This window comes from Cyprinodon variegatus, unplaced genomic scaffold, assembly GCF_000732505.1.
Source record: "Cyprinodon variegatus isolate N-32 unplaced genomic scaffold, C_variegatus-1.0 Scaffold555, whole genome shotgun sequence".
NCBI lineage: Eukaryota > Metazoa > Chordata > Actinopteri > Cyprinodontiformes > Cyprinodontidae > Cyprinodon > Cyprinodon variegatus.
Genome location: NW_015151008.1, coordinates 376793 through 386048, shown reverse-complemented (window position 1 = coordinate 386048; position 9256 = coordinate 376793). Strand labels below are relative to the sequence as shown.

Genomic DNA, 9256 nt, shown 5'->3' with positions numbered 1-9256 from the left:
TGGACAGAAAGCAGAGATGTGTGTCACCCTGTAGAGACACACATCCTAAATAAACATTTAGGAGCTTTGTCCATTCCAAGCTGGCCTGCATGGTGGTGGCAGCGTCATGCTGTGGGATGATGGGACAGACTGGAGCAGAGCTTCTCCTTCCAGCAGGATGAAGCAGCCCGACACACGGAGGGAAGCTAACATGGAGTGTGCTGGAGTTAGAGTGGCCTAGTCAAAGTCCAGACCTGAATGGGACTGAGAAATGTGGACAGATTGCAGGCGGCTGATGTTTCTAGACCTGCTGGATCCAGTCTGACTGACTGAGCTGCTTTACCTCCAATGATGGACACAAGTTAAAGTTTCCACATGTTCAGATTGAAGCCATAAAAATCTGTTTCTACTGACGATGAGGAGCCTTCAAGAAAACTGACCCCTCCTCTTCCTAACATGTCTGCTTTCCTGCCTGCTGGTCTGTAGTTGAAATCCCTCCTCCTCTTCCTCACCCTGATTGTTCTGAACTCGTTTCTTCCTGAACAGATTTCTTGATTCCTGCGCAGCAGCTGTGATGACCGGTATAAAGTGTCCGCCTATCATCCCTCCCAGGATCAGCCCAGGGCCGACCAATCAGAGGCCCCCTCCCATGGTGATGTCAGGGGCGTATAAAGCCCCCGGCGGGCGGTGGGCAGCCCTGAGCAGAGTCAGCGTTCCCGGCCTGGACGCCTCGGCTGGAGGGACTGCTGTCAGGAGGACGAACAGAACTACACGGCGCCCGCCTGTAGTTTTGTTTTCTACTGAGGGCTTCCTGCGCCGCTCGGCTGCTCTTCTGGACTTTCTGACTGTTTCTGGATAAAGGTTTTAGATTTGCTGCCCCCCCCCGCCCCGCTGAGGGCCCCCCAGGCATCCTTGTGCTGACAGGTGAGTGGTTCTGATTGTTGGCGACCGACACGGACCCGGGTCCTGATTTTGGGTTTTCAGGGTCCAGAACCTTTTAGTGAGTTTGTGCTGAAGGTGATGCGGACCTCCCAGAATAGCTGCCGCCCCCCCACCCCCACCGGCGCATGGCTTTTTAAGGGAATCAGCAGCAGGGCTATCAGCTCTCAGATATGCGCCCCACATGGTGACTGTCCGTCAAACCGGGGGCTGGGGGGGGCTATTTATAGCTGCCCTGTGTTAACTAACAGCCCCCCCCCCCCTCTGGGCTGTGGGCTGATTGACAGCAGCAACACCTTTCTGAGGCTCTTATTTTGGAAAGCAGCAGCTGCAGGAGTCCTTCTGATGATCAGAGTTTATGACTGAGACGCTCTGGGATTTAGATTCAGCTCATCATTCTGGCTTCATTTAAAAGAAAGTATTAATTTTATTTTTTACTCCGTTTATCATCAAACTTCGCTCTGCGTTCTTTTGTTTTCAGAGGAAAGTCTGAAGTTTATTTCTTCTGAATGAACATAGAGAGAAACTGAAACCTGCTGCTCTGAGCTTTTCTCCCAATCTGATGGTTCTGATTCAGTTTCTTTATTACAGAAAGTTACATTCATTAAAAAACAAAAAAACACCATTTAGACTTTACTACAAAAATTGATGTAAGAATAAGTAGATTATAATAATTTTATCAGAATCAGAAATACTTTAACAGTCCCAGAGGGAAATTACTTTTGTTACATGCTCCAGTTACAGTTTTATTTATATATACACATCCAACTACACAAGATAATAAAGATAAAAATAAAAAAGATAAAAATATATACACATATAGCTCTTCTAGCGAATAAATCTGATAATCTGCCAACACAATGAGAAAGTTCTCCCCTTAAAATAAGATAATCAGATATTATTCAGTTAAAATGAGACATTGTCTCACTTTCCTGCTCAAACTAAGGAAAATACTCTTATTTAAAAAAAATACCTCTATATATTTCATTTGTTGCTGTGTTTAAATGTCCCTTTTTTGGTGTTTATCCCAATAATAGAGATTAGAAGCTGAGATTGAGCAGGATGTGGTGAACCGAATGTTTCCCTGTTTATAAATCAGATCTGCAAAAAATAGAAATCTAAATAGGTAATTTTGTCTTAAAATAAGTTTATTTTTTAAGTTTATTTTGTCTTGAATTGAGAGGTTAAGTGAGACACGTTGCCAATGGAAGTAGACATTTTACATTTAAAATAAGAAATAACATTTGCATTGTCTTATGTTAGGAGCATTTTATCTAATTATCTTATTCTAGGAGTAAAAATAGTCATTCCATTGGTAAATCATTTTATTTATATACTCAAAATAAAGGTAAGAACACTTAATTAGGATTTTGTTTTTACTTATAGATCATTTTTGTAGTGTGATCCGTTCAGGGAAATAACTGGTAATGAGCTGAATCTGCCTGTAGGGGGCAGCGCATCTATAAAATGTTTCTGTTTACACATTAAAATTAAACAGATTTAAAAAAAAATTTTAATTCATGTTAAAAATATATATTATTTAGTAAAGAAAATAAATAAAACCGAAGTGAACTAAACAAATTATTTATCTAATTTAAAGATGTAATGTTACAGTGAATAATTTAGTAGCTTTACTGAGTTTTTATTCGTAATTAATCTCAGTAGCTTTGATAGATCCGCCATGTTTGTCCTCAGACATGCCAGGGTCGGTTCTTTCCAGCTGGAACCGGTTCTGCTCCTGGTAGCTGGTTCCATATCAGCTCCACATACCAGCCGGAAGCTTTGGTCCAGATAAAGAGGTTCGGTTCTGTTTGGAGTCTCTGAATCAATCTGCATGAAAACTTTAACAATATTGTGAAGCTGAGGATCTAGAGCGTTTATATCTGGAATTAATTAGCATCTTCAAAAGGAAAGAAAACACTTTATTAAACTACTTAGAAAAACAAATCAGATCCAATAAGGTGATAAAATGATGAGAAGAAATGAAGGTGACGCATCGATGGGAACATTTGGGCAGATTACTGATAATAAAATGTTTTATTTCCTTTGACACTAAATAAAAACAACAGCAGTTCAAACATTTCTCAACATAAACAAACAAAAACATCAACTAAAGTTACTGTTTTTATCAGGTTGATTAGTAGAAACATGTCTGACGTCATCGACCGATACCGAAGATAATGATGACACCACACCAAAATGATGACATTTATCAAGGAAACGCTAAAATCAAACATTTAAGTAAAAAACTGATATTTTTGTTAAATATTTTTTATTCAATTAACTGAAACATAATTTACCACAATTATTCAGATTAGTTACTGAATAATGAAAAGTGGCGCTGTTTGCAGTCTAAGGTGGATTTATTTATAAATGGAGGTCCGTTTGTTCGGATGAACCCAGAACCAGCTGGTTCTGATGCTTTAGAAACAGAAGAACCACTTCCTGTTCATCCAGTCCTCAAAAACAGGAACCAACTGGGTCAGAACGCTGATTGGCTTCTAGGAATGAATGGACTGATGTCTAGAACAGAACCAGAAACCGGTACCAGACAGGAGAGGACCGGTCCAGATTTAGACTGGGTGGGTTTGACCCAGAATGGACCCAGAATGGACCCAGAATGGACCCAGTGGTTCCACTGGTGGGAACAGTCAGAAATGAGCAGAACCTTCCAGAACAAACATTCAGAACCATCAAACTGGGGGAACCAGATGAGTCTGGGTGGAACCAGAACCGATCAGAGAATCTTCCTCTCTGAGGAGGATCAGGTCCATTTAGACAGGAACCGGTCCAGAAGGGAATCCCCGGGTTCCCAGAGATCTCTGGATCCTCTCCAAGTGGGACGAGTCCAGAAAGGAGACGTACAGATCAGACCGGAACCGGTTCAGCCGGGTTCAGTCCGTTTGATGTTTTTTGCTCAGAACCAGAATTTCCCCTCAGAGGTTAATAAAGTAGAAATAATTCCTCCTTTCAAAAGTTCAGTCAGAACAGCTGGAAGGTTGATGGTTAGAAACCTGGCTGGGTTCTGTCTGGGGACATGGCATGTCCTCCTTCCACCTCCCTCGTCCTCCTTCGTCTTCCTTTGTTCTCCTTTGTCCTCCTTCCTCCTCCCTAGTCTTCCTTTGTCCTCCTATGGACTGTTTTACCTGTTGCTCTGAGTTTACAGTTTTTCTTCGTTTTAATTTTTTCCATCTCGTTAAAGAAGTCGTTTCCTTTTGAAAGAAATGGAGTAAAGTTCATTTCATGTGAAACTTTCTTCCTCTTCTTGCTGAAAATCTTCTAACATTCCTGCATTTGTTGTCGGCAGGTTTATCAGATCTTAGATGTTTTAATTTTTTTTCTGATTTTATTTTTAGTTTTTTTTTCTGACAGACGAGGATTAAAGTAACATTTCATTCATTTTCATTTCATTTGGATCCTTTCTGGTTTAATTGTCTTAATTTGACTCAAAGTGATTAAAGTATTTCAGCTGGACGGATAAATCCCAGATAACCAGAATAAACCAGTTGTTAGTGGAGTGAGAAGGAGGAGAGATTCATGTCTTTATGGTTTTACTGGTTTAGAACAACATGAAGTTTAACAATAAACAGAATAAATTTATCTTAGAGTAGAATAGAGGAGACCAGACCTGAAACTGGAAAATCAGTTTATGTTCCAGTTACTCATTAAGAGTTGATGATGATGATGATGATGAGGACAGAAGTGATGAAGGTTCTGATGGTTGTGTCTTCCTCAGGGTGCCGACCGTGATGTCAACACAGGCGCCGACGTTTACTCAGCCGCTACAGAGCGTCGTGGCACTAGAGGGTAGTGCCGCCACGTTCGAGGCTCAAGTTAGTGGTAAGAAGGAAGTTTGGATCGCTGGCTCGCCGACCAGGAGCTTCTTCAAGGTCTCACCTCCTGGTTCTGGTTCTCCTTCTCTGCAGGTTCTCCAGTTCCTGAGGTGAGCTGGTTCCGTGATGGCCAGGTTCTTTCCGCCGCAGCTCTGCCCGGCGTCCAGTTCTCGTTCAGCGACGGCCGCGCTGTTCTGAGGATCCCCGCTGTGAATGCCGCACACAGCGGGCGCTTCTCCGTCAGAGCTACCAACGGCGCCGGGCAAGCCACCAGCACCGCTGAGCTCCTGGTTACAGGTAGGACTGGGAGGACAGACACAGGGGGACAGAGGCAGGGGGACGGAGGCAGGGGGACGGAGAAAGAGGGACGGAGGCAAGGGGATGGAGACAGGAGGGACTAGACAGGAGGACAGAGACAGGAGGGACTAGACAGGAGCACGGAGGCAGGGGGACGGAGACAGGAGGACAGAGGCAGGGGGACGGAGGCAGGGGGACGGAGGCAGGGGGACAGTGACAGGAGGGACGGAGGCAGGAGGAACAGAGACAGGGGGGTGGAGACAGGAGGGACTAGACAGAGGCAGGGGGACAGAGGCAGAGGACAGAGACAGGGGGACGGAGACAGGAGGACAGAGGCAGGGGGACGGAGGCAGGAGGGACTAGAGAGAGGCAGGGGGACAGTGACAGGAGGGATGGAGGCAGGAGGGATAGAGACAGGACGGACGGAGGCAGGAGGGATAGAGACAGGACGGACGGAGGCAGGAGGGACAGAGACAGAGGCAGGGGGACAGAGACAGAGGCAGCGGGACAGAGGCAGAAGATGGAGACAGGAGGGACAGAGGCAGGGGGGTGGAGACAGGAGGGACTAGACAGGAGCACGGAGGCAGGGGGACGGAGAGAGGAGGACAGAGGCAGGAGGAGAGAGGCAGGAGGACAGAGGCAGGGGGACAGAGACAGGAGGGACAGAGGTGTAAGGAACTTAACAAACTAAGCAGAGACGTTTATTTAGCTGATCTAGTAACAGAACTGGAGACATGAAGGAAAACCTGTTTAGTCTTTTGATCAGCTGGAAACTCTTCTACCAACCAGCTGCTCTCAGTTCTTTATCTTTTATTAATTAGCATTCATGTTTTTGCTTCTTTTATTATAGAAATATTCACTCTGCAGTTTGTTAAACTAGAGCAAACACCTTTGAACATTTATGAATGATTAAAATAAGTTTTAAAAAGACAAATTTATTTGAGTTGTTTTGAGGTTTTAGTTTTTCTAGTTTTTACGATGAAGAAAATCTGCTGAACAGAATAAGAATAAAAGTTAAACTAGATGAACTAGACTTAACTTGTGTAAAAGCAAAGGCTTCCTGCTACGGTGGCCTGGATGTTCAGAACAAAGCTTTAGTGTGAAACTCTGGATGCGTTTCTGCTCTGATCCAGATGTTAGCATCAGATGATGCTGAATGAATCGAGTTGATTCTGATTTTCCAGCAGGAATATCAGTGATAGATACCTTGAAACTAAAACATTGGAAACTGAAATTCAGAATAATTTTCTTTATTTAAAAACTGTAGATTTGACAGATAACACAAAATAAACAAAGGAATAGTTTAAACGTCAGCTGATGCATCTTGTCCAATCTGGGGCGTCTGATTGGCTGACAGCTTTGGGGAAGATTTAAAAATGGAAGTTTTAAACCTAGACTCTGATCACAGATTAAAGCAGGTCTAAAGATGGAAAAAAAACAGAAACAGGCAGGATTAGAAAACTTTCTGCAGTTTATAGCTGAGTCACTGTTAAACTGATCATTTAGGATTATTTTGCTCTTAAATTCGACCCGTTGACGGCGGCAGCAGCAGGTTGAGCGTCCGTCAGATTAATAAAGGTTTATTCCGAGGCGCTGCGCTTCGGTCTGAGGCTAAATTTATCTGGTGTCAGCTGAGTGGGCGGAGCTTGTTATTTAATCCAGTGATAAAACCGATATAGATGCAGCTGCTGCAGCATAACTTTCCTTAACTGGATCTGGACTTTATGATGTGATGATATAGTCCAGATCATCAGATGCAGAACCAATGGGGTCAGCAGGACCAGGAGGTCAAAGGTCAGGGAGGCTCAGAGGAGATCAAACTGACCATATATACCTGCCAGCTGCAGGTAAAAACCAGCAGCTTACAAGAGAACAGAACACCTTTCCTGTTCAGCCAGGCTAACAATTCCCTCTAATGTCTCCCTTTCAGAGACATAGACAGGTATCTGGATTTACAGGCTAACAAAGAAACCAAATGACCCCCATTCCAAAGGGGGGGACTCGTTTGATCATTTCAATTTGCATGTTTTCTAAACAAAAACAAGGTTTTGTTTTTGGTCCACTCTATAAAGCCTTGAACTCAACGCTATTTCTGACATTTTGAATTGAAAAAGCTTCCTGGATGGGAAGCGAAACGTCTTCAATCTTAGAAACAAAGTCCAGTGGATTGTTTTTTTTAACTTTAATTGGTTTTCCAGGTTTTTGTTGATGGTTTCTGTTCTCTGTGTCTCTGCAGCCGAGACGGCACCTCCCGCCTTCCTTCAGAGACTCCAGAGCTCCTCTGTGAGTCAGGGCAGCCAGGTGAGGCTGAGCGTCAGAGTCTCAGGAATCCCCACACCTGTGGTGAAGTTCTACAGAGAAGGAGCCGAGATCCAGAGCTCCACCGACTTCCAGATCCTCCAGGACGGAGACCTGTACAGTCTGCTGATCGCAGAGGCCTTCCCGGAGGATTCTGGGACGTATTCAGTGACGGCTACCAACAGCAGCGGACGCGCCACGTCCACCTGCGAGCTTCTGGTCCAAGGTGAGCTCAGGTTCTGGTTCTGGTAGCTCAGTGGTTTGGATCAGAACTAAACCTTCTGGTTTCTCTGATGCAGGAGAAGAAGTTGTTCCCATTAAGAAAACAAAGACTATCATGTCCACGTCCCAGATGGAGACGTCTGGGTCCAGAGTTGAGAGGGTGAGTGGCGTTGGAGCAGCACCTAGTGGCGCTCTGTGGCGTTACGCGCCATGTCTGCTGCTGACAGCTTCTAACGTTGGTCTGTTTCCTCCTGAAGATGGAGGCCAGTTTCCAGGCCACCACCATGATGGAGATGCACGTGGAAGGAGGAATCATGACTCAGCACATCGCGCACAAAACCCCCCCGAGGGTCCCCCCGAAACCCACCTCCAGGTCCCCCCCGTCCTTCGTATCCAAGGTAACGGGAGGCCGGCAGCAGTCCCCGTCCCCTGTAAGACACGTGAAGGGGCCGACGCCCGCACCTGTCAGGTGAGTCTCCGCCTCCGCAGTCAGAGGAGCCGGGCTCAGACCGCTGAGCTGTGAGGTCTAACGAAACGCCGTCTCCTCCGCAGACCCGTCTCTCCCTCCAGCAGGATGTCCGTCTCTCCCATCAGACCCGTCAGGTCTCCTGTGATGAGCAGAAAACAGGTGAGCACCTCACCTGATCATTCACCTCCACTTTCAAGCTACCATCGTAAAGGAACATCATGCTTTTGAAATAATTTATTTAATATAAAGCTGGTTCTTCCTCAGTCAATCAGGTTCAGGAGAGTCTTTATCAGAGAGTTAAACTCAGTTCTTCCTAAAACACATTTTAGATGTTGGACATAATCTGCCATGTTTAGCTACAGTCTCTGTGCAGCTCATCCATATTCACAATGGAACTAACTTTGTAGTGTGCAGTTGTCCAAAATGTCCCAAAAGTCTTCGTCCACTGGGGGGGTGGTCGCCTAGTTAGAGTATAGCGTTGGGTCTCAGAGGTTCTGAGTTCAAGTCCCATACTCTCCCACAGACTGACACTCTGGGTCCCTGAGCAAGACCCTTTACCCCACACTGATCCCCGGGCGCCAACAATGGCCGCCCACTGCTCCTAAAGGGGATGGATTAAGTGCAGAGAGTCAATTTTATTGCACTTGCAATGATGATAAAACCTAGAAAAAAAAAGCTGCAACATCAAGTAGATTTAACTGAGATTAAGAGGCAGATCCCTCAGCATAACTCCTCCTTTATCCAACCGTACACCTCACACTGGTCAAAATTTGGCTGCAAAAAATTAAACAGCAAAGTGTTGAACTTTTAGTGAACTCAAGCCAAAGCAATCTACAGTCGATGTGGTCGAGCAGCTTCTATCCAATGAAATTAACTTTGTTCCCGGCTGAATGAAGCTGAATGAGGAGTTTATCTGGTTTAATAGATGTGATCACTAAACATCAGATAGCTACTAATAGACGGCCATTAGAGTTTTTCATCTAATAGGACTTGATGATATAACTAAGCTGATCACAGCTAGTGATGCTATCCCTGTCCAACATGGCTCTCAGTTGGATCCGGAAGAAGCGGCTAGAAGCTGCTCGGCTTCCTCAAGTATAGATTGCTTTGGTTTGAATTTGCCAAAAGGTCAAAAGATTTGTTGTCGATTTTTTTGCAGGTGAATTTTCACCAGATAAACATCCAGTGTGAGGAATTCAATGTGCAAAAAGATTCTGTG

At 44.8% G+C, this 9256-nt stretch overlaps 2 protein-coding genes across 2 annotated transcripts in view; both read left to right on the top strand.

The window, feature by feature from the left end:
* ccdc141 (coiled-coil domain containing 141) overlaps positions 1–838 on the top strand; it is a 14858-nt gene extending 14020 nt beyond the window's left edge. The window contains exon 13 of the mRNA XM_015391678.1: positions 592–838. Within this exon, the coding sequence (XP_015247164.1) occupies positions 592–838 (247 nt within the window). The remainder of the gene's footprint in view (positions 1–591) is intronic.
* Positions 692–9256, top strand: part of ttn (titin) — a 206646-nt gene continuing 198081 nt past the window's right edge. The window contains exons 1-7 of the mRNA XM_015391676.1: positions 692–903; positions 4655–4758; positions 4845–5048; positions 7285–7572; positions 7646–7728; positions 7826–8037; positions 8121–8196. Coding sequence (XP_015247162.1) covers positions 4668–4758; positions 4845–5048; positions 7285–7572; positions 7646–7728; positions 7826–8037; positions 8121–8196 — 954 coding nt within the window. The 5' untranslated portion in view covers positions 692–903; positions 4655–4667. The remainder of the gene's footprint in view (positions 904–4654; positions 4759–4844; positions 5049–7284; positions 7573–7645; positions 7729–7825; positions 8038–8120; positions 8197–9256) is intronic.